Source organism: Embiotoca jacksoni, unplaced genomic scaffold, assembly GCF_022577435.1.
Source record: "Embiotoca jacksoni isolate LCO1_2020_lvr unplaced genomic scaffold, fEmbJac1.0.p SCAF_3, whole genome shotgun sequence".
Lineage (NCBI taxonomy): Eukaryota > Metazoa > Chordata > Actinopteri > Embiotocidae > Embiotoca > Embiotoca jacksoni.
In genome coordinates, this window is record NW_027185381.1 from 2463749 (window position 1) to 2488583 (window position 24835).

Here is a 24835-nt window from a genome sequence, read left to right on the forward strand (position 1 = left end):
TGCCCTGTTACAAATACAGTGGCTTGTTTGAACACAACACAGTTTACAACACATCGCCGTTTTTTGCGGTTAAGTTGTGCCGCCGTGTAACTGAATCTTACCACGTGTTTGTCTCGTGTCTCTGCAGCGACCCCTCGGGGTCAGACGAGGTAATACACTCCTCCATCTTTTGGTCGACCAGCAGACTGCGGCTGTGGCGGCACTGAAACGGGTATGTTTGTAATGTTTGAAGTAGATGGCAAGCAAACAGAGGAACAGCAAAACATGGCATCAACGGAACCCGTCGAAGTCCAGTTGTTCCGTGAACTGTTGTGTTTCCGGTGAGCTGCTAACGTTAGCCAGCCAGCTGGTCGGTGCGGGTCGGTCAAGTGCAAAACTGTGGCCTTCAAACTTTCATCATTATTTGGTGCAAGAAACCCAGAAACACGTGTACTGTTTGTGGTGTCTTTGTAGTACCTGCTGTTGGAAGACGGTGGGTTGGATCGACAAACTCAGGATGTTGAAAATATCCATTTTGAAGGTAAGACAGCTTTTCACAAGTTGCTTGTTAATGAAGTCACCGTGGCTGCTGGCAGCCTCGTTCATTGGTCGGTCATTGGTCGGTCACAGTCGGTCACAGCAGCCGGTCACAGCCGGTTACAGTCGGTTACAGTCGGCCATTGGTCGGTCACAGTCGGTTACAGTCGGTCATTGGTCGGTTACAGTCGGTCATTGGTCGGTTACAGTCGGTCACAGTCGGTTACAGTCGGCCATTGGTCGGTCACAGTCGGTCACAGTCGGTTACAGTCGGTCACAGTCGGTTACAGTCGGTCATTGGTCGGTTACAGTCGGTCATTGGTCGGTCACAGTCGGTTACAGTCGGTCATTGGTCGGTCACAGTCGGTCACAGCAGCCGGTCACAGTCGGTTACAGTCGGCCATTGGTCGGTCACAGCCGGTCACAGTCGGCCATTGGTCGGTCACAGTCGGTCACAGTCGGTCATTGGTCGGTTACAGTCGGTCATTGGTCGGTCACAGTCGGTTACAGTCGGTCACAGTCGGTTACAGTCGGTCATTGGTCGGTTACAGTCGGTCATTGGTCAGTCACAGTCGGTTACAGTCGGTCACAGTCGGTTACAGTCGGTCATTGGTCGGTTACAGTCGGTCATTGGTCGGTCACAGCGGTCACAGCAGCCGGTTACAGTCGGTCACAGCCGGTCACAGTCGGTTACAGTCGGTCATTGGTCGGTCACAGTCGGTTACAGTCGGTCACAGTCGGTTACAGTCGGTCATTGGTCGGTCACAGTCGGTTACAGTCGGCCATTGGTCGGTTACAGTCGGTCACAGTCGGCCATTGGTCGGTTACAGTCGGTCACAGTCGGTTACGGTCGGTTACAGTCGGTCACAGTCGGTCATTGGTCGGTTACAGTCGGTCATTGGTCGGTCACAGCGGTCACAGCAGCCGGTCACAGTCGGTCACAGTCGGTTACAGTCGGTCATTGGTCGGTCACAGTCGGTTACAGTCGGTCATTGGTCGGTTACAGTCGGCCATTGGTCGGTCACTGTCGGTTACAGTCGGCCATTGGTCGGTCACAGCCGGTTACAGTCGGTTACAGTCGGCCATTGGTCGGTTACAGTCGGTCACAGTCGGTTACAGCCGGTCACAGTCGGTCACAGCAGTCGGTTACAGCCGGTCACAGCAGTCGGTTACAGCCGGTCACAGTCGGTCACAGCAGTCGGTTACAGCCGGTCACAGCAGTCGGTTACAGCCGGTCTCAGCCCGGTGTGTGAAGTCATGAGAGGTCAAAGGTCAAAGTTACACTGACCCATTATTTTCCTATTTTCTTGAACACGATATTGAAGAGTCAATGTGAACAGAGAGATGATGTGCTTGGATATGGATTCGGTAGGAAAGGTGTCCTGTGGCTCCTGCAGGTGGACAACCCGTCGTGCCTCTGGGGCAGGGTGGTTCGGGGTCCCGGCAACGACACCGACACCACAGAGGATTACAACAACCTGCTGGCTCAGATGAACCTCTTCTACCACGACGTCACCCGGGACCTGCATCGACTGAAGCCCAACGTGTTGGAGGAGGGACAGGTTATCATAACACCTCCTGTCTGGGACCACCCATGTGAGGAGACGCCCGCCTGGGACTCCTGACCGGTGACGGGTTGTTTGTGTGTGTCGCTGTTGTGTTTCCTCTCAGGTGTGTGTGTTGTACTGGGAGGGGATTAAGTCATGGTGTCGGGCGGTGGTGGAGTCGATCTTCATGGACTCGATATCCTGTCAGGCTCGCTGCCTCCTGGTCGACTACGGAGAACGACTCATTGTTCCCTCAGACCAGTAAGACCAGAGCAGCTTCAGTCCTCTTCAACACACGACCACTTCAACTCTACCATGAAGACACAAATATACACATTTTAGACCACGTTGATTTAAGATATTTGATTTTTATAACTTTATGTTTCATGGTCTCTAGAGGTGTTTAGCATGAATGTATATTTTTATTCTCTGGCTTCAGGCAAGAACATCTTCATCTTCTCATAATAAAAGTTTTTTTTCTGAGAAAACAAACACACGGTCAGAGAATTAGTTCAGTATGAGGTTAGACATAAAATACAGACAAATAATGTCTTTCTGAAGCAGGACAGTTCATGAGTAGTTAATGACGGAGATATCAGATGGGATGTTGCTGCCTACAGGTGGTGGTGTTACACTGTTGAACAGAGATGTGTTTAAAGACTGAGTGCTGAGGGAGAAAGTCATCCTGCCTCGAGAAAAAACACGAGTTTTCTACATGGTACACGTGATCACATATACAGTACCAGTCAAAAGTTTGGACACCTTCTCATTCAATGGTTTTTCTTTTTCTTTATTTTTTTCTACAGTGCAGATTAATATTGAAGACATCCAAACTATGAAGGAACATGTGGAGTTATGTGGTAAACAAAAAAATGCTCAACAAACTAGGAATATGTTTTATATTTTAGATTCTTCTAATTAGCCACCTTTTGCTTTGATGACAGCTTTGAACACTCTTGGGATTCTTTCAATCAGCTCCATGAGGTGTTCACCTGGAATAGTTTTCCAACAGTCCTGAAGGAGTTCCCAGAGGTGCTGAGCTCTTGTTGGCTGCTTTGCCTTCACTCTGCGGTCCAACTCATCCCAGACTGTCTCATTGGGTTTAGGTCGGTGATGGTGGAGGCCAGGTCATCTGACGCAGCACTCATCACTCTCCTTCTTGGTCAAACAGCCCTTCCACAGCCTGGAGGTGTGTTTGGGGTCGTTGTCCTGTTGAAACACAAATGCTGGTCCCACTAAGCTGAAACCAGATGGGATGGCATGTCGCTGCAGAATGCTGTGGGAGCCATGCTGGTTAAGTATGACTTGAATTCTGAATAAATCACCAACAGTGTCACCAGCAAAGCCCCCCACACCATCACACCTCCTCCTCCATGCTTCACGGTGGGAACCACACATGTAGAAACCATCTTTTCTGCGTCTTACAAAGACACGGCGGGAGGAACCAAAAATCTCAAATTTGGAATCATCAGACCAAAGTACAGATTTTGGTTTAATGTCCATTCCTTGTGTTTCTTGGCCCAAGCAAGTCTCTTCTTCTTCTTGTTCTTCCTCAGTATTGCTTCTTTGCAGCAATTGGACCATGAAGGCCTGATTCACGCAGTCTCCTCTGAACAGTTGATGTTGAGATGTGTCTGCTACTTGAACTCTGCGAAGCATTTCTGTGGGCTCTAATCTGAGGTGCTGTTAATTTGTGGTTTCTGAGGCTGGTAACTCGAATGAACTTATCCTCTGCAGTAGAGGTAACTCTTGGTCTTCCTGTCCTGGGGCGGTCCTCATGAGAGACGGTTTCATCAGAGCGTTTGATGGTTTTCACGACTGCACTTTAGGATACATTCAAAGTTCTTGAAATTTTCCGGATTGACTGACTAAAGTAATGATGGACTGTCGTTTCTCTTTACTTAGTTGAATGTTTTTTTTTTTTTTACTATAATATGGATTAGAACTGTCGTTGAATAAACGTATTCACTGTGTAGGACTGTGCACCAACCCTGCCTCTGCACAACACAACCGATGCTCTCAAACACATTAACAAGGCAAGAAATTCCACAAATGAACTCTTGACAAGGCTCACCTGTTAACTGAAAACCATTCCAGGTGACGACCTCGTGAAGCTGATTGAAAGAATCTCAAGTGTATCTGTGCTGTTTGTGTCACTGTGTGGACTGTGCTGACAGGTCATCATTGTAAATGAGAATTGGTTCTCAATTGATTTTACCTGGTTAAATAAAGGTCAAAAAAAAAAAAAAAAAAAAAAAGTGTGCAAAGCTGTCATCAAAGCAAAAGGTGGCGACTTTGAAGAATCTAAAATATAAAACATATTCTGGTTTGTTGAGCATTTTTTTGTTTACGACATAATTCCGTATGTTCCTTTATAGTTTGGATGTTTTTAATATTAATCTGCACTGTAGAAAAAAAATAAAGAAAAACCACTGAATGAGAAGGTGTGTCCAAACTTTTGACTGGTACTGTATGACACGTTTACTACATGTTGCAACATATGATAACATGGGGAAAATAAGTGGAAAAAGTTTTCACAGGAATTTACATGAGCTTCACACATGACACCATGAAAATGTTCCAAAACAACATGTTTCATATGTGCACAATCATGTATGGACGTGGTCACATGTTTGTTTTTACGCTTGTAAAATTCATGTTTCTGTGTCAAAATTATATACTTTTTTTTTTCAAAAATGTAATTTGGCAGCCATGATAATACTAAACTGATTATATTGTTGGGGTCAAAGGTCGAGGTCACTTACCTTAATTCATCTAATTTCCATTAACGTGATATCTCAGGAATGCCTTCAGGGAATTTTTGTCCAATTTGGCACGAATATTAACTCGGCCTCAAGAATGAACTATTTAGAGGTCGGTGGTAAAAGGTCAAAGGTCATTGTGACTTCACAACACACATTTTTTGGCCATAACTAAAGAATTTATTCACTGATTATGACAACATTGACACAGAAAAGTTATGATGAAGGGATGACATTTAATATCAAAAGGTCAAAGGTCCCATCTACTGTGACAGTTCAATGTTCTTCAAAATCACTTGTCTGGCCATTATTCAACCCCATAACTCAGGAACATTTATATGAACAGTATTATTAAATATTGTGTGTGAGAGTGTGTATGTGATGGTTCACCTCCGCTCCTCGGTTTGTTCTGTATTCTCGTCTCCCTCTAACAGGATCCGAGTGGTGATGCAGAACTTCCTGCAGCTTCCTTTCTGGGTGAGGAAGTTCCACCTGGCAGGAATTGAACCAACAACTATGCATGTTTCTTTATACGAGGAGACGGCAGAGCTCATGTAAGACAGTGTTGTCGCCTACCTCCTTAACTGTTGAAGGACTGGGTCTTCACTGAACTTTATCCATGTGATTAAAAACACCCCTAAAATTTAAGAAATAAAGTAGTTTAGAAGCTGCAACATTTCAGCAAAATCCCAATTCCTTTTTTGCCCTCTTTTGTCTCTTGTGTTGTGAAGTTACTTGATTTTTCTTCTGCATGTGTTTTTCTTCTCCCCTGCAGTCCATCCAGGCAGTGGGACAGCTCAGCAACACTCTACCTGCACAACCTGCTGCAAGGTGAGCAACATGGCTGATAGATGGGCAACAACTGTGGTGGAATTCGTTTGTGTTTTGGTGGCTTTAAATGTTAGAAGCGACATTTGACGTGTCCTAAAACGTTGCTAAAGTTAAAACTTGTTTGAAAATGAAGGAATCACTTTTATATTTTGCATCCTTGCATCTCAAAGCGTCGACTCAGACAGAAGCTGTCCTGCGTGAATCAGAGCCAGAGTCCACCTCCGTTAATCTCTACCTGACTGTTGGCAACATCAAGGTGAACATTCATGTTCAACAGAGAGCTGTAAACAGATGTAAACAGTTTTAATCCTCAGGAAAACAAATCACCAGGATCATACGTTCTTTTTTTTTCTAGATCTGTGTGAACGACGAGTTGGTTGCAAAGAAGTTTGCATATTACACCCGAGCGTCTTCTGACTGTGGCGGCCTGGACGAGGGGGACCGACTTCCTGTCATGTTGTCCTCCAGCATTTTAACCCTGACTGTCTCCACAGCCTCCAACAAGCTGACAGCACAAAACCAACCATCTGCTGGTAAACAGAAATATCACAGCCTGCTCGCAGCTCTTCAGACACACAGACAGTGTAGTTAACGGTACTCTGGGTGTCTTCATATGTTTGGGGCATCTGCAGGTCTCAAAAAGCTTTTACATTCCTCTCCTGGTATTGATGAAACCTTTAAAAACTCATCACTGTTCAGTAAAATTACATATTTAGAAATTATTTCCAAGAAAAAAACTAGAAGAAAAGTACCTTAAAATGACTTAAATGTTCCTCCACCTTTGTTCAGTACTAGCTGATCTATGAATGTACAAACCGCCCCACCTCTCCAGCCAACCCTCCGCTGCTTCAGCTGTCAGCGCGATAATATGGAAAGTCTCACTTGAATTCATTCTTTAGATATGTGACATGTAAAAACCTGCCTGTGTGAATCCGTGTTTTTGAGACTGTCTCAAAGAACTGTCTGTATTTTACGCAGCAGTTGTAAAGTTGAAATGCTCAGCTTTGTCGTTGATTGCTTATTCGCACATTATATTGTAGCATATTAAAACACCACATGGAAGGACATGTGGACAGGGTTAGAAACTTGATTTTCACTGGAGGGATGTCTGCAAACAGCAGTTAATTCACTTTCTTCAAATAAAGGCCTTCGAAGATATTATAAATTCTCAATTCCGTTTCCAAACTCTTCAATATTTGATCTTTCCTGCTATTTTTTTTCTTGTTTTCAACTCAAAACTCAAAGATATTTAATTTACTATGATATAACAAAAAAAAGCATCAGCTGCTGGTTTTCCATCATACTCAGAAATATTAAATTGCATTCTGTGTGGTATTAAATGAAGGCCTTTGAGGCGTTTTAACTGGGGGAACCTGTATATGAACACATCCACTACATCTGCTGTATATGTGTACGGTTTGTCATACATTTTAGGCTGCACACAGACCAGTGCAGACATAAACAGATGAAACTATGTATTTCTCCATTTTCCTTTGTAGAATGTAGAACAATAAATAGAGTTAAATATGATATTCATAACTTAAATGATTATTTTGTTAGTTCTTTATCTCATTAGCAGCTGCCTGCAAACCGTTTCATCTCGAGCTCGATTTAATAGTATCTGGGTGTTTCATTTAAATCACCTGATCTTCGTCAGCAGATGGAGTCATTCAATTACAGATGTTGAGTTTTCTACTTTAAAGAAATGATAAAAATCTCAAAGTCAACATGGATGAAAAGCTAAAAGTTGCTTGTGGGATTTTGATCCTCCACAGAAGCAGCATCGGTGGTCCTTTTGAATTGATCTGTTGTTTGTTATGTGTAAAGAAGTCTGAATGTATGTTTGTTTTCAGTTGTTTCTTAATGTGTCACAGTTTTAATTTGAATATGGAGTGAAAGAGTTTTGTTTCACGGCGACGGTCCTCTCAGTGTGATCTGGTTTTACCTGCAGTGACATCACAGAGTTCGGCGACAGCCTCTGCGGGGGATTGGCTGACGGCTGCCTCTGCACCTCAGGTCTGCAGCTCTGCTCACTGTCTTACTGTTAGTGCTCCAGTAAATATCCACGTCTTGACCTCTGACTTCTGTGCTGTTTTTAGAGCCAATGGCATAGCCTGGTGACCTCTGAGGGAGATCAGAGGTCAAAGGTCACGGGAGAACCACCGTCTCCAAGCAGCCAATCCAGCAATAGTTTGGACGCTGCTGCTCCAGAGAGGTGAGCGCTCCTTTGGTTCAGTTCAGGAGTTTACTGTTGGACTGAGACATGATGATGGATGAGTTGTGTCGGAGTATATACACAGTATACTCTCAACAAAAATATTGTTGCAACACTTTTGTTTTTGCTCAATAAAAGATTGAAGACTTACTTCAACTCATGAAAAATGGGAGAAAAAACAAAAGTGTTGCATTAATATTTTTGTTGCGTGCGGTTTGTTTCATGTACATCTGTGTTAACCGACTTGCTCTAACGCTTCAGTGACTCTTCAGAGGACACCGACTCGTCTCTGGCTGCAGCTCTGACCAAAAACCTGAGTCTGTTCAGGTGAGAAACTCAGCATCTTTCATATGATTGACTGAAACCAACAGGACGTGTTCTACCATCTTATCTGGTCGTTACTGACAGTTTCTCTTTCCTCTTCAGGTTCCTGAAGTTCCTGAATCCTGGCAGCAGCTACCAGCAGACAGCACTCAGTGTGAGTATATGTCACATACTGCTGAGAATCATCAGGACAGTTTTCAGTGTCGTATCCTTTGGGGTCTATGGGCTTCCTCTAGCTTCAGTCTGGGATGGTGCTTTAGCAAACTTAACAACTTCCTGAACAATGAACTGGTTTGTTTTACCTCCAGGCCGGTCTGAATGAAGAGTTGAATGACTGTCGACCTCCGGAGATGACTGCAGCCTCCAATACGTGTGCAGAACAACAACTGTATGCTACTTGCAGGTCTCCAGAAATTCAATACAATTTTCACTTCATTATTACTTTGTCATACTGTGACTAAAAAAATCTGTTTAAGAAACGTCAGCTTTTTCATGACAGTAAACTCAGCAGGTCAATATTATACGTCGGAGTAATGGTGCACAGTTTTTCACTGTATATGATTTGTGTCACAGATTAATGCCGTTACACAAGAGTGAGCCAGTAACCCCCGACGAGCAAGCATCGATTCATACGAGGTGAATTCCTGATCATTTTATTATTACTTCTAATAGCAGTGTTAATTATTTGAGCAGGTTTTTTGTTTTTTTTAAACGATCCCCTCCGTAACTGCAGTCTTGGTCTACAAACTGATTTGTTTTTCCAGCAATCAAAAACGTGGAGTGGAAGATCTCCTTGAGAGCAGTCAGGTTGAACATCTGGCAGCTGGAGATTCAAGGTCGAGTGCTTTTCACTAGTAGCTGTTTGATTTATTAAAGTGTAAATATTAGGACTAATTGTAATCCATCTAAATTAGATAAGTTTCTTTCGCGTTTCGGAGCTGAACCGTCTCCACTGTGTCTCTTGTTTTTCAGCAGTACCAGTAGGTCGGTAGCGTCCGGACTAGCTGTGGAGACCCAGAGGACTGAGGAGGACTGGGCCTGTTCACGGTGAGCTGCAGCTCAGAGTCCAACTCTTCACATACAAGCATGATGAGTGTTTTCAGACTCGGTGTTACACCTGAACCTGTTCAACAAACTCCCAACGGGAGAGGAGAGTTGGATCATTGTAGAGACCACAGGCTGACCTGTCAGGGCTGCAGTCAGTTCTTTGGTGTGTTTCTGAGTAAAGCAGCAGGATGTTACAGTGAGAAATCTCATGTTCGTGTGTGAAAACAGCCGGATTTTTTTGAATGAAGCTGTTTTTTTTAATCCTCGACTGTTGTGTTTGCTGCAGCCTGCTGGAGTGGTTGAACCCAAAGCCTCTGAACCGGGATCCTGACGCTGCAGACGACGTGGTGGGTTTTTCACTTCATGCTAAACTTCATGAACAAAATTTATTACAGAAGCTGCTGCTCATAATTGTGCTGTGAAGGTTGGTGGCGTTTGTGTTTTAATACCTTTGGTCCCCGACACAAAGGCATTAACACTGAAATGTTGACATGAATATGATATCTCAGGAATGCCTTGAGGGGATTTCTGCATTTTGCACAAAGTTCTCTCGGACTGAAAGATAAACGCAACAGGTTTTGTAAGTCAAAGTTCATTGTGACCTCACGTCTGTCCTAGAATGAATGCCATCTCTCAGTGAGATGTGGCACAAACATTCAGAGTTTGGAGGTCAAAGGTCGCTGTGACCTCACAAAATACCATTGTGGCCATAATTCACGATTCACACACTAATTATAAAATGACGACGCGATCACATTCAATATCCAAAAGGTCAAAGGTCAAGGCGTGTCAAGCATCCAAGTGTTATAATCTCTATCTTCTTTGCAGCAACATCCATATTTAAGCCATCTTCTGCTGTTATGGCAACAACTTTGTGCTCTATCAGAATCAGATTTATAGATTTATTGGACAAACAGACTTTACTTCATATATTATGAGTGTTGAGAAATGTAGAAGCACGTAGTTCTAGTTATCCATACGTTGAGTTCAGGTGGCCGACCTTGAACTAAAAATCAATAGTATTGATCATTTCAGGCAAAATGGAAGGAAAAAAACACCTTCATTTGTCTGTTGCTCTGGCATGTCCCATTTTTACAGTGTGGTCCTTGTCTTGTGTCCTGACTGTCTTCAGGCGGCTCCCAGTGATCCCAGGAGGAGCGGCATCCTGGTGCACTCGGCCCTCCCGGTGGAGCCCTGCAAGAGCCTGCAGGACGCCCCCATCACAGAGGCTCTCCGCTCGGTAAACAACAATGAGCCCAGAGAGCTTTTTTTTTTTTTAGGCTGTTTACACTTGAAAATAAGACAAAAATTAAAATAAGAAAAGTCAGGGTTTTAGGAGACGTGAGAGATTTGAACCTGTGTAACAATAAATCAGTTCCTTCCAGGAAAAATCTAACATTTTTGATTGCAGCAGTTACAAAAACACTCCTGATTTAAAGGTCAAATTAGAAATGTGAAATTGATTTTACTGTTACTAACACAGTTCCAGTTTTATAACTTTTAGAGTTGTTTTTTTTCTGAAATAACAAAAGTCTAGAACTGAAATGTTTGTACACTATAAAAAAAAGTTGTTAATGATAATTCTCTTACATCAGGATTGGGTTGTTCTCAATACACCTGCTCATTAAACTGTCGTCAGCTGCTGACACTGTCATGTAAATCAGTTAGTTGTTTGCAGAATAATGGAAAGATATTTTGTTTATCTGCATTAGTAGGAGCTGAGAGATGTTGGACCACATGTGCAAATGTGTAAATACACAATATGATACAATACAGCTTTATGACACAATCACAATTAGTAAGTTTAGTCACAATGTTTTATTTTTTAAAGGTTTGTGGTACTAAAGGAAAATCTTTCCAGTTTGTTTAAAATTTTATCATTTGGTCAATTATGGTAATTCATATCTGCAGTGATGGTAGTTGCCGGTTTAAAATGGTAAAAGAGTCAAATATGTTTCCAGTATATTCGGTTCCTTTTAATAAATAGTCATAAATGGTCCTTTCTCATATAAAGAAATGCTAGTATGTGCGGTGCAAACCATTTGAATTGAGTGAATTCACATTAAACAAAGAACAGCTGGTTTAACAGGTCAAACTTCGACAATGAGTGTCAAGTATTTAGTGTAGAATTTAATGTAATTATAGCATCTTTCTCTCCAGGAATAGAACCTACAATGGGACAATTTTGTTTTAGAAAAAAATGGCTAAATCCTGGAAGGAAGCAGCACAGTCAATGATGAGAGCATGTCAGTGCTGTCGGTAGAGGGGTGAAGTGTTGGTGTCTGTCAATGTGTATTTTATTGTTTCAGAATATAACAGACTTCTATTTCTAACGAAAGGGCTTTGAAAGACACTCAGAGCTGTACTCATGTTGTAAAAAGAAATTAGGCTTCAGTGATTCACCACCAGATCAGAGGTATTCAAGACAAGAAACCACAGCAGTCAGTAGGTGTCAGAGGCAGCCCTGGATGGCTTTTAACAGCCTGTCCTAGAAGTGGAGACCAGATCCCTGATCAGCCCCAACTATCTTTTACACAAGCCAGGAATCAGCTGGGAGGCAGAAACACAGGAGCTTTTATTTTGGTGTGTTGTGTGGTGTTTGTCTTCAGGTGTTGCGGAGGAAGCAGTACGGCTCGTTGTCTCCAGCTGACTGTTACGGCTGGCCAGCCGTGGCTCGAGGATGCAACACCGTAATCGTCTCCCACAACGCTGACCGGCCACTCAGCTACCTCACCCCGCTCCTCACCCACATCCTCCTCAACTCCATCTTCACCTCCCCCACCTCCAGCTCAGGGGTGAGTATGTTAACGCTGAGTGGATTCTTATAGCGGTGCTGCCGAATATAACGTCAGACGTAGCAGCACTCATAGAAGCGCACCCTTCATGTTGCTGTGTTTCCATCCAGCCCATAGCGGTGCTGCTCTGTCCAGGCTGGGAGAAGGTGCAGGCAGTGTACGACCTGCTGGAGGAGAGTAAAGTCGCCCACATCCTCCACCCCGTCAGCGTGCTGCTGGGCATCGGCAAGGACGAGGCCAGGGCCGTCAAGATCCCTAAAAACTGTGAGCGAAGCATCGTCTGTCATCTCAGTGTGGCAGTCAGTCAATAACTTAACGTTTTTGAGGTTTTTATAGTGTGGCGTTCAATTGGTCTCAAACCACAATATTCGCTCACTCACCAAGTTGACCAAGTTCATTTTTTATGCAAGCATCAAAGACAGCGTTGAGTTTACAGTTCTGTTGGTTTCAGCCAGACTCCTAGATTTTGCTCATAAAACATCTTTATTGTGAATCAGACTCAATCTTTGTTTGCAAATCAAAAACTGTTGCTTGTAAGTTGAATATGAAGTAATGGGCGGGACCTGTGGAGGAGACAAGAGTTTCTATTGGTGCTTTTGTCTCTGATCCTCAGCCTGCTTGTACACACTTTATCCTCCTGTCACTGTAAACACTCGACAGGTTTGACTGACATCAGTCACGGTATCTGATCTCAAAGTCTCAGAGGTCAACTTGATTAACCTAATTAAACGCCATATTATTGAAAATATAATATGTTTATTTACAAGTATGGATGTAATATAGTCCTCTTGATTTCCTTCCCCCAGGCCTGCTGTTAGTGACCACTCCTTTCTCCCTGGTCCGTCTGCTGTCTTGTCACTGCTTCCTGTTCCTCCGGCTGTACCACCTGCTGCTGGACGAGGCTGACCAGCTCTTTGCTCTCGCTCCCGACGAGGTGACGACTTGTCCTTTAACCTCGGCGAGTTGCAAACAGGCTGTTTGAAACATGGTGTGGTCAGTTCTGGTGTTTTCCATAGAGACAACCTTCTGTGTGAAGTTCTGAACAGCAAATAGAAACTGTCCTCTCTCTGAGTGAAAATCATCTTTGGACAAGTGTAAATATGAACACATCACTTGTTATTTGGCTCCAACTAGAAATATCCTTTCATTTGTGACATTTTCATTATAGAAAGTCGCACCTTTCTAGATGGGAAATGTTTTTTGTCCAAACATGTTAAATGTTGGGTGGAACGTTCAAATTTATAAATATTGAGACCCATTTTTATGTTAATTTTTTTTTAAACTGTTGAAGTAAAAACATGAACTTGTCATGTTCACAGGAACACTTTAACAAACCAAAAGGGATTTTTTTTTTTTTTTTCCCCTGCATGTTTCTTTAAACATGAACCATCTCCCGTTAGATGACGACCATCTTGCAGCATTTCCAGAAAGTGACTTCCAGCGAGCAGAAAGCTTCCTGTCCTCAGCAGCTGGTTGCCATGGCGAAAAGATGGACCAGTCACATGGAGGGTTTGTTAGCCAATCACATGCCGTACCCCTGCGTTGTCATAACTGTCCCTGAAGAAGCTGCTCTCTATGGGAACGTTCAGCAGGTCAGTCATTTCCCGTGTAGTATTAACATTATATTTTCGCCAGGATACACGGAGGTCTGTAAATCCCAAAATTTCAAAATATCTGAGAGGCAAAAGTTGAAAGACGGCTCCTGCTGTGTGTAAACGAAGCGCAGCACCGTGACGTGCACGGAGCAGAGGGAAGCTGAAACTTAAAACGTCACTTCATCAACATCGGCACCCGAGTTACACATGTTTTTGTGACGTGAGGTGCATCTGCAGTTTCACCATAAACTTTAGCAGAGTGCACATCAAATTTGTGGGCTTGTGTATGATTAAGTCTCCGGGGTCAGACTGTCAGCACCGAGCACGGAACAACACGTTTGTCACGTCCCACAAACCATCCTTGCAACTTCCCTGTGTTCTCTACAGATTTGGGTCAAACGTTGATCTCTGCTCAAGTTTCAGGTCCAGGGTTAAATTGCCGGTTTGCCTCGACCGCTGCTCATAAAATGTGTGGAACTTACTTTGCTGACGTTGATCAGGCGAATATTTACTCACAGATGTTATAGCTTCCACTGCTCAGAGCACGTCACAGTGTTGCACCACATTTGTCAGAAACAGTCTATGAGCTTTTTAATTGCTCCCCATAATGAAAGGATCAGCACACATGTAGCCTCAGTTCAGTTTCCAAGTGAAATGCACTCACTTTGTCTGTACAGACCGAAGGACAAACACACAAACTGTGCAGCTGTCATACGTTTTAGTGTAGCTGAGAGTAAGTTCTGTATCTATTTAATGTTGACCTGATTTTCATGTATGTTTTTTTCTTCCTGCAGGTCATCCTCATGACTCTGGAGAGCAGTAAGATCTCAGTGCTGTTGGGTGCACTCGATTTCAACACCGATGTTGGCCAGAAGACTCTGATTGTAGCGAACTCGGTTCAGGAGGTTGAAGACGTGTTCAAGGTGACACTTCAGTTTCAGTTGTACTTTCCCGTGTTTGACTGCAGGTTTGGTGAGGGCGTACCAACAGTCCACGGAGCTGTCTTCACTACTCGCTTTTCACTTTCCTGTTTTCAGTTGGTTGTCAAAAGGCATTCTGGGAAATACATGAACTGAAGCAGTAGATAAATATCATGAAAACACTGGAAGACTCTATTGTAGATTGATGACCTCTGATAGAACATTGAGCTTTAACTTGAATCTGTTCTGTCCTTCAGGCTGTGAGCAACAAATCAGCTTTCTGCCTCAAGACCCACGAGGGGTTAACTCACCAGTTCGACTTCGTCATCCAGCAGTGGAGGAAAGACATCGGCCCCGGCACTCATGTTATTCTGGGTAAACTGAATATATTTATGGAAACGGCTTTCACAGAGAACGTCATCAACCTTTAAAACATCTACTGCCTGAACATGACCAGAGCTGCTGTCCTTTTTTTGTTTCAGTGACCACCAACGAGTGTCTGAAGTGTCTGGGCATCAGAGATGCTACTTGTGTCGTCCACTACGGTTTCCCCACTTCTCCCAAACTGTTCGGCAGCCGACTCTTCTGCATGGCTGCGAACTTCCGAAACCTCTCAGAACGAGTAAGAACAAGCAAACGGATGAATGAGCTGGATGAAGTCTCATTGTCTTGTTTACACTCAGGAAGCTCTTTACTATGAACACATGCTGTTTTCCAATCAGCAGTGCGATGCATAAGATCCTGCAGATACAGCTGCAGAGCTTCAGCTAACATTTATTCAGCGGTTCTCGTCAAACGGCAGAAAATGGGATCTTAGTGACTTTGACTGATTCCTGTTGGTTTCCTGGGGTTTTAATGAACAACAGTCATTACAGTTGGAGTGGTGAAAAAAACTAAAATTCAGTGAGCAGAAATTCTGTGGACGTAAACATCTTGATGAGGAAGGTCAGATGAGAAGTGACGCGGGAGCTAACAGAGAGGCTGCTTTAACTCGGATAACTTTACAACTGTAGTGAGCAGAGGAGCATCTTATGTCAAAACTTGAGCTGCAACAGCAGAAGACGACATCAGATTCTCTTCAGGTCGTCAATGAACAGACATCTGAGGCTGAAGTCTAAAACTGGACAGTTAAAGATTGGAAAACTGTTTCCAGTCTTAGAACCATCTCTTAATGGGTACTTATAGCATGATAGCGCACCATGTCACAAAGGAAAGTCTGGACTTCAGTGGCCTCCCCGGTCACCAGATCTGAATCCGGAAGAACACCTTTGGGATAAGATAAAAGTTATTGGCAGCATGAATGTGCAGCTGACGGTTTGCAAAGATTGTGTGATCCGATCATGTCAACATGGACCAGAACCTCAAAGGGATGTTTTATACGTCTTGTGAAATCCAGGCCTCCAAGAATTCAGTCTGTTTTGAGAGTAAAGGCCTCTGCAGTATTTGAACACGGACACACTTTTTTTTTTAATTCAAAGTAGAGTATTTTATAAACATCTCTAAACATGTCTGCAGGGGATTTGTAACAGAACCACTAGTTCAGTGTCCATGTTCAGAGCTTCATGTTGCACCTGATGAAGTTTGTGTTGTTGCTTTTTTTTCTTCCTCTGAGGTTTGCACCCAGCATCAAACGGAGAGCTGCCCTCGTGTCACCAGATCAGTGCTGCTGATCTCGGAGAGGAACGCCCGCCATATTGTTGGCGTGCTGCGATACCTGGGACGGTCCGACGCCCCGCTGCCCTCTGAGCTGCTGTCCTTCGCTCAGGGCGTCCACGCCGCCCGGGAAGACCAGAAGACCAACCGACCTCTCTGCAGCTGCCTGAAGAGCCTCGGAGTCTGCAGGTCCGTCCCTCCACTCCTCTGAATATTTCAAACTCATCTGGGAAAGATACTTTAATACCTCTGTTAATATGTGATATTGTGATCTCAAAGTCTGTTCATGTCTTTAATCCTTACGGCTGTATTTTAATTATCTGAGGAGACGGTTTAAAGTTAGCTTCACCGCAGATAATCTGAGCTCAACGTGAAGCACACAGTTCAAAGGGGTGGTGCTTAATCTCTAATTAGTCACAGGTGTGTTTTGAATTTAACATAAAATGTACCAATAGAGTGCCATCAGACCCTTTTATAAGCCAGGTGGGATTATATCTGGGTGGATTACCATTATAACGATGGATTTACTTTGTTTTTCCGTCCCATTCTTGTGAACACGATATCTCAGGAATGATTCGAGGGAAGTTATGCATATTTGACACAAATATTCACTTGTACTCGATGATCAACTGTTTAGATTTTTAGGGGTTGAAGGTCAGTTGCAGTTTTACTGAGGTCATATTAACTGTGGGTTACTACGACCTCACAACACACATTCATGGCCATAACTCCAGAATTATAATATAATAAATTGTAATAATTATGAGAAACTTTCACGTACATGTTTAATAGGATAAAATGATGAAGTGATAAAACGTCCATCACTGCCAGAAAAGTAGAAGTCTTGTCAAAATTCTTTCACTGAGTGGCACAAGCGAGTGCTGAACACTCGGATGACCTTTTAAATGCCTACTCTGAATTATACACGAGTTACTGTCGGTGCCAGGGTCACCTATGAGGTCAACTTTACTGTGACGTCATAACACTTTTATGGCCATTCAATAGTATAATCTATAAACCTAAATGAAGGCCGTGCTACTGAACGTGTGACACTAATCTTTGGCGTCCTCCTTGAAACGGTGCTGATTGTTGAGATCTTCTGTGTGTCGGGTTCAGGATGTGTGAAGAATCCATCTTTTAGAATCTGTAGCTTCTTTACAGCAACGTCCAGATTTGAAGCATCGTCTGCTGTCGTGGCAACAACTTCTACCCGAATCAGATTTATTGGACAAATTCCTTCAAAGTCTTCACTACATATATCACATGAATCTGAACGGACAAGGAGGATGACTGCAACTCAAATGGTTGGCATACAGCCTCAATGTGGTAATTCTAGTTCTATTTTCAGAACATTTGGAGACTTAACAGTTGACAAGATAAAAACATATTAGAGAATGACAGTGTGACACCTTGGACCTTGAATAATCTCCACAGATGCTCATTACACCAAATAAGATCTCTCTTCCCAAGAGTGCAACAGGTTGTGTTAGATTCATTTGTTGTAGCTGAAAACAGATAAAAACAGCCTTCTCATTTATTTCTGTTCTGTCCTGCAGAGACAGCAGTGTGTGTCCCGACCGTCACAGATTCATTTCCAAGCTGGATCAGTCTGAGCTCCCTGCAGCTGGAGTCATTGAGGTGAGGACGTTAGCATGTCTGTTTGTCTGTGTTGTGTTGTGTTGTGTTGTGTTGTGTTGTGTTGTGTTGTGTTGTGTTGTGTTGTGTTGTGTTGTTTTGTTTTGTTGTGTTGTGATGTTTTGTTTTGTTGTGTTGTGATGTGTTGTTTTGTTGTGTTGTGCTGCTCTATACAAATGTTTATCTGTAGACATTATCCCAACTTTTTTACTTCATACGAGGCTATTTTTTTCTGTCCTCCATCACCGTGTAAAAAAAACAACAACAATCACTGACAGAGAAAATCCAGATGCAGATGGAAACATTCAAGGTTATATTAGTTCCCTTGTGGGGTTCCTGGCCAGAAACCTTGAGCTTTGTTTATTAATTATACAAAATGCTGATTAAAAACTTAGATGTCTGTAAGTAACATTACTGATTCCACTCCTGATTGTGGATCTGTGTCTCCCAGGTCGTCCCGCTCTTCATCAAAACGGCTTCGGTCTTCTACGGTCGGATCGTCAGGAAGGAGGACGGCGGTTTCGACATAATGGCCTCTGAGATGGCTTCTTACTACGCTGACAAGAAACCTGCAGCCCAGGAGCTGCTGGATGGAGGCCTGTACGCCGTGCAGGAGGACGAGGTCTTCCACAGGTCTGACATCAAATCTAAAAACTCCACACACAGACGGAGCGTGGCAGAGGCTCACGTGAACAACACCACTCGTTTGGAATTAAAAGTGCAACAAAAGCCCAAAACTAGTTTATGAATGGACAAACGTCGGCTCCAAAGTAAAGAGAATCTTGGTTAAATGTGCCGACAGCAGCGAGGAAGCGATTAGAAGCTCTGCAAGTGATGGTGGTCGGCGTCCTGACAGAGCAGCTCTCCTGCACCTCTAAATCCTCCCTCAGTGATGTACACAGGATCTGAGTCTCACTTTGACTTACAGAATACAGAATTCTTATTTTGTTGAAATTGTACGTTATCAAAATTAGTAATCAGACATTTTTCAGTATTTTGTCATATCGTCAAAATATTGTTATCGCAAAATTACCCAGATATTATTTTCGGTCCATATCGCCCACCCCTATCGGACGCCACAGACCCATTCAGGATGTCTCCGTGTCTGTTCCACCTCAGTATGTAACGTGGCTGTGTGCTCTGTGGCAGGGTGAGGGTCCTCTCTGTGCCCGACAGAAGGGGCCGGCTGTTTTTCAGTGTCTTCGTTCGGTTCATCGACGTGGGGAAAGAGGAGGAGGTGAAATCCCATCAGGTCCTTCAGCTGCCGGAGCAGTTTCACTCCCTGCCTGGCCAGGCCGTGGAGATCATCGTCTGCCGGGTGAAGCCTGTTGATGCCGAGACCGACTGGCACCCCAAGGTTTCCTGTCCACCTCCTCACTTCACAACCACTTACACGCCCAACACTCCACAAATGAAATGGATCTCTCTTCGTACTGTTGTTTTTTATTCACTAAAATCTGTTGCAGTATTGGTCTTTTTACAGTCATCTTTATTTTTAGGCATTTTATTTGCTGGATTTGCTCCATTTTGTCTGGTTATCCTATTTCCAGAAGACCTACTACTTCACATTGTGTTTGTCATTTATTGGGTTGTGAGGTCACTGGTCATTTTCATTTCCACAAAGAACAACAGGTAGAAAATCAGAGAACTGGAGGACCAGAGTGAGATTATTGGCTCTTTTTCAAACTGTTAGATATAATATACAGTGGTATGAAAGTGTTTGCCCCCTTCCTGATTTCTTATTTTTTTTGCATGTCTGTCACACTTAAATGTTTCAGATCATCAAACAAATTTAAATATTAGTCAAAGATAACAAGTAAACACAAAATTCAGTTTTTAAATGAAGGTTTTTATTATTAAGGGAGAAAAACAATCCAAACCCAGATGGCCCTGTGTGAAAAAGTGTTTCCCCCTAAACCTAATAACTGGTTGGACCACCCTCAGCAGCAACAACTGCAATCAAGTGTTTGCGATAACTTGCAATGAGTCTTTTCCAGCTGTGGAGGAATGTTGGCCGACTCATCTTTACAGAGTTGTTGTAATTCAGACACATTGGAGGGTTTTCCAGCACCAACCTCCTTTTTAAGGTCATGCCACAGCATCTCAATAGGATTCAGGTCAGGACTTTGACTAGGCCACTCCAAAGTCTTCATTTTGTTTTTCTTCATCCATTCAGAGGTGGACTTGCTGGTGTGTTTTGGATCATCGTCCTGCTGCAGAACCCAAGTTGGCTTCAGCTTGAGGTCACGAACAGATGGCTGGACATTCTCCTTCAGGATGTTTTGGTAGACAGTAGAATTCATGGTTCCATTTATCACAGCAAGTCTTCCAGGTCCTGAAGCAGCAAAACAGCCCCAGACCATCACACTACCACCACCATATTTTACTGTTGGTATGATGTTCTTGTTCTGAAATGCGGTGTTACTTTTACGCCAGATGTAACGGGACACACACCTTCCAAAAAGTTCAACTTTGGTCTCGTCAGTCCACAGAGTATTTTCCCAAAAGTCTTGGAGATCATCAAGATTTTTTCTGGCTAAAATGAGACGAGCCTTAATGTTGTTTTTGCTCAGCGATGGTTTTGGTCTTGGAACTCTGCCATGCAGCCATTTCTGCCGAGTCTCTTTCTTCTGGTGGAGTCATGAACACTGACCTGAACTGAGGCAAGTGAGGCCTGCAGTTCTTTGGATGTTGTCGTGGGGTCTTTTGTGACCTCTCGGATGAGTCGTCGCTGCTCTCTCGGGGTAATTTTGGTCGGCCGGCTGCTCCTGGGAAGGTTCACCGCTGTTCCATGTTTTCTCCATTTGTGGATAATGGTTCTCACTGTGGTTCTCTGGAGTCCCAAAGCTTTAGAAATGGCTTTAGAACCTTTTCCAGACTGATAGATCTCAATTACTTTCTTTCTCATTTGTTCCTGAATTTCTTTGGATCTCAACATGATGTCTATCTTTTGAGGATCTTTTGGTCTACTTCACTTTGTCAGGCAGGTCCTATTGAAGTGATTTCTTGATTGAGAACAGGTGTGGCAGTAATCAGGTCTGGGTGTGGCTCGAGAAATTGAACTCAGGTGTGATAAACCACAGTTAAGTTATGTTTTAACAGGAGGGGGCAAACACTTTTTCACACAGGGCCATGTGGGTTTGGATTGTTTTTCTCTCTTAACAATAAAAACCTTCATTTAAAACTACATTTTGTGTTTACTTGTGTTATCTTTGACTAATATTTAAATTTGTTGACAGACATGCAAAAAAATTGGAAATCAGGAAGGTGGCAAACACTTTTTCACACCACTGTATACGTCTGTCATCCCCTGAAGAGCTTCTCAGGAAGTTTCTTTGAGGCATTTTGAAAGCAATCCAGCCTCAGGTGTGTTTGGTTTACGCTGCAGGACATCCTCAGACTCCAACATCAGCTCTCAAAACAGACAGCAGGGGAAAAAACAATACTCACATTACTGGCGTCTGTTGGAGTTTACTTTCTTAAACTGAACACTTGTGGCCGGTGCTTTCACTGTCCTTTACTTGTAGAAAACTGTAATGTGTGGTTTAAGTAATGAGAAACTTTTTCTCCTGCAGGTCACCAGAGCGATCAGCCAGAAGATCCACGGTCTGCAGCATCGAGCCCGAGCAGTTCTCAGTCTGGGAAACACCGTTTTTCTTGATCCGATGGTATATTATTTACCCGCCAATCATCTCCTCATACATTTGACACAGAGTTATTCATTTACTTAATTTGATGAACAGATAACAAAGTTTCCTGGATAAATGCTGCACTTTGTTCCAGCTGAAGGTTTCTCATTAAATGACAGTTTCAGGTTTGTGTCTGATGTGAACTCTGAAATGTTTTGAGTTCACTTGACACCAGTAAGTGTTTCCCTTCCCCCATCCCACCCAGGTCCGACTCACCCAGGTGCCAGGTATGAAAACTATCATCAATGAATACAGCGTGCAGTCAGAGATTCTGAACACGGGGATGGGAGTCAGCAACCCGGAGCATCTGGAGCTGCTGAAGGCTCTGTGTCAGGAGGGAGCGGCTGGCAGCGGCAGGCAGGCGGGACACGCGTAAGGAAACAACTGATGAAACTATCGTAGAAGTGCCTTAAGTGGTGGCTGCACATCAGGAACAGCCGCCTCCTTCACTGAAAGAACCCTGACGCAGCACATTTTTGGATGTTTGCAGGCCGGCGGACGGTTTGCCGTCTCTGGAGGTCAGAATCAAAGCTCAGGAAGACGTTCTGGCTGAAGCCTTCAGAGTCGCCAAAGTTGGGACGCTCGCTGATCCAGACCTTCCTCACCTCGAGCCATGTGAGCCTCTCAATCCATCAACAAACCAGAACCTGCTCCAAGCACCACCAGCACCTGAACTCCACCCGGACCCACCTTGTGATCAGAAATCTCAGCTGGAGAAGCAGACTGATGACGGACGGACAAACAGCCACCCTGCTGACCTGAAGTCAGTTGAGCAGATGGAGAGGTCGGTGTCTGTAATGAGGAGGTCGGTGTCTGTAATGAGGAGGTCGGCTTTTTCAGGCCTTAAAGGTTCAGGATTCAGGAAAACACGAGTCCTGGCACAAAAACACTGCTGCCTCCTAGTGGCATCACTGCAAACTGCACCACATGACAGTAAAACAGTGAAGTCACACACAAATTGTCACAAATGTTCAAAAAGTCCCTCGGAGGAGTCTGTAACTTTAGTTTGTTGATCCAGCTGGTGAACTGAACAGAAACTTGATGGTTTTGATGTACAGGAACAGAGATGGAGGAGAAGTTCCCCCAACAACAACCAGCCTGGCTGCTCCGCTGAACGCCTGTGAAAACGGTAAAAAACAGGTTCTTTGTAGCTCCTGCAGGTTTTATCCTCCTACCATCCAAACTATTAAGAACTGTAGATGGACACTACTGTGATCATGTTGGTCTTGTAGATCATATGAAGATCTGTGTAAATACTCAGTATGTGGCCATGATTCAAACTGTGTTCAATACACACAAAGTTTTCATACAGTAGTGTGTGTGTGTGTGTGTGTGTGTGTGTGTGTGTGTGTGTGTGTGCGTGTGTGCAGGTGTGTCTGATGAGAGCGACAGGCAGCAGGTCAGCACTGAAGGAACAGACTGCCATGACTCGACAAAAAGGTACAAGACACCCCCTGCAGCTTCTGTCAAGTATTCCTGTTTAATATCCTGTTGAGTCGACAGCGGACGATCCAGCATGTTAAAGATGAACTTACATTTTTAGTGTGTGGCTCTGAAACTGAACTAATAAACACTTGAAGTTCTTCTCATGTCTTTTGTTTTGTCTCTGGTTGCGTTTCAGTTTCCACCCTCAGGTCCGCTGGTATCAGACGTCCGACTCGGCGACCGTAACGGTGAAGCTGACGAACCCGGAGCGTCAGCGCTGCCACTTCTACCCCGACAGAGTCGTCTACAGGTCTGTCAGGACCAGACTTCCATCGATCGCTCACGTACTCGCTGCGGCAAACACTCAATGGGGCTTTTTATCCAGAACACTTTACACGGGTGGCAGCGGCTACATGTTCAGCACGGCCAGCCTGAGTGTGAAGTAAACACGTAGAAACATGTTCCTGTTTTATAGGGTGGTGTCACATCAGAGGGACACATCCAACATAGTTTAGTAATATGTAGGAAACCTCATTCACACAAAGTCCATCACTGTCCTTTGTTGGCTGCTGAAGTTATTCTGTTATCTGTTGTTCTCTTTCACAGTTTAAGATTTAATCAGGTGAGTCTGTGGCAGAAAAACAAAATATCAAATCAGCTAGAGATGACTTTAAAATGTTTGGCCAAATGAAAATAAACTACAGTTTAGTTCAGTTAATTCAATTGCTCAGTTTTTAGCACTGCTACAGTAACACTCAGGATTTGAACCCTTTTTTTGCGGATTTAGCGGTTCTCTTACCGTCTGATAAAACATTTTAAAAATCTTTATTTAGTGTGACATTCTTACCAGACAACAGTTGATTGAAAAGACATCAACACATGACCACCTTCATACGTTTTCTTTACGAGCTGTGAGGCCGCAGATATACTGGAACCACGGTTTCGCGTTTGTTGCTCGCATACTTGCCTCTGTACGCTGTGTTACTGGAGGATTCCACCAGGGGGCGCACCAGACAAACAATGGTTTTGGGAGGCTGCACCGGTCAGAGCCTGTGTGCAGGGATGTGGGATGAGGAAGGAGATAGTGGAGGTAGAGATGACAGGCTGCTGTACATGTGGATCTATAAGATAAGAAATGTAAAATTTTTAAAATCCAATTAATTTCCTTTCTGTGTTTGTAAATCTAAAATCAAATAGGTCAACAGCAAATGAATTAAACAAGATAGTGACATCAGCTGAGACCTGGGGAGCACTCATCTGTTAGTGACAGGTCAGCGGTGTGTGTGTGTGTGTGTGTGTGTGTGTGTGTGTGTGTGTGTGTGGCCTCAGATCTGTCCCCCTCCATAAGGACTAATCCTGCGGAGAGGTGAGGACAGACTGAGAAAGGTTGGATCTTTGGTTGCCATGACAACAGACCTGACAATGGACCTCCCGTGTGGCTCGTCAGAACTCCGTCCATTCCTCAGTGTGTTAACGCTCCCGTCTGTGTCGACTGTGTTTAGCGGCAGCGTGGACGGTCGGTCCTACAGAGCCGACCTGCAGCTGCACCAGAACATCGCAGCTGACCGCTGCTGCTGGGAAATGAAGTCCAACGAGCCGGTTCTGAAGCTGGTCAAACAGCAGCGGGGACACTGGGAGAGATTCCTCAGGAACAAGGTGCTGAATTCATCTTTGTCCATTTACAGGAGACATTATTCTTATATCACCTGTTAAGATATAATTGGTCTTAAAGTAGAAAATGATGTTTCTGTTAAAGTAAGATGCCAAAATGAGTTAAAAAAGAGATTTCTTTTCCTGTAGAATATTTTTGTGAGTTATGACATGGAGCACATTGACGAGGAGGAAGATGGAGCATCAAACGGTAAGATGCTTACTAAACCA

The 24835-nt window shown here is 43.8% G+C and overlaps 1 protein-coding gene across 1 annotated transcript in view; it reads left to right on the forward strand.

The window, feature by feature from the left end:
• The first annotated feature begins 496 nt into the window (after positions 1 to 496).
• tdrd12 (tudor domain containing 12) overlaps positions 497 to 24835 on the forward strand; it is a 28704-nt gene continuing 4365 nt past the window's right edge. The window contains exons 1-34 of the mRNA XM_069162264.1: positions 497 to 520; positions 1914 to 2078; positions 2188 to 2324; positions 5260 to 5379; positions 5601 to 5656; positions 5827 to 5912; positions 6012 to 6189; positions 7608 to 7672; positions 7756 to 7871; positions 8133 to 8198; positions 8298 to 8349; positions 8504 to 8565; positions 8769 to 8831; positions 8960 to 9031; positions 9168 to 9242; positions 9529 to 9589; positions 10375 to 10482; positions 11852 to 12037; positions 12148 to 12301; positions 12844 to 12971; positions 13438 to 13629; positions 14427 to 14555; positions 14810 to 14927; positions 15035 to 15174; positions 16177 to 16394; positions 17762 to 17843; positions 18292 to 18473; positions 18990 to 19197; positions 21416 to 21508; positions 21735 to 21901; positions 22020 to 22313; positions 23151 to 23264; positions 24457 to 24610; positions 24755 to 24815. Coding sequence (XP_069018365.1) covers positions 497 to 520; positions 1914 to 2078; positions 2188 to 2324; positions 5260 to 5379; positions 5601 to 5656; positions 5827 to 5912; positions 6012 to 6189; positions 7608 to 7672; positions 7756 to 7871; positions 8133 to 8198; positions 8298 to 8349; positions 8504 to 8565; positions 8769 to 8831; positions 8960 to 9031; positions 9168 to 9242; positions 9529 to 9589; positions 10375 to 10482; positions 11852 to 12037; positions 12148 to 12301; positions 12844 to 12971; positions 13438 to 13629; positions 14427 to 14555; positions 14810 to 14927; positions 15035 to 15174; positions 16177 to 16394; positions 17762 to 17843; positions 18292 to 18473; positions 18990 to 19197; positions 21416 to 21508; positions 21735 to 21901; positions 22020 to 22313; positions 23151 to 23264; positions 24457 to 24610; positions 24755 to 24815 — 4126 coding nt within the window. The remainder of the gene's footprint in view (positions 521 to 1913; positions 2079 to 2187; positions 2325 to 5259; positions 5380 to 5600; positions 5657 to 5826; positions 5913 to 6011; positions 6190 to 7607; positions 7673 to 7755; positions 7872 to 8132; positions 8199 to 8297; positions 8350 to 8503; positions 8566 to 8768; positions 8832 to 8959; positions 9032 to 9167; positions 9243 to 9528; positions 9590 to 10374; positions 10483 to 11851; positions 12038 to 12147; positions 12302 to 12843; positions 12972 to 13437; positions 13630 to 14426; positions 14556 to 14809; positions 14928 to 15034; positions 15175 to 16176; positions 16395 to 17761; positions 17844 to 18291; positions 18474 to 18989; positions 19198 to 21415; positions 21509 to 21734; positions 21902 to 22019; positions 22314 to 23150; positions 23265 to 24456; positions 24611 to 24754; positions 24816 to 24835) is intronic.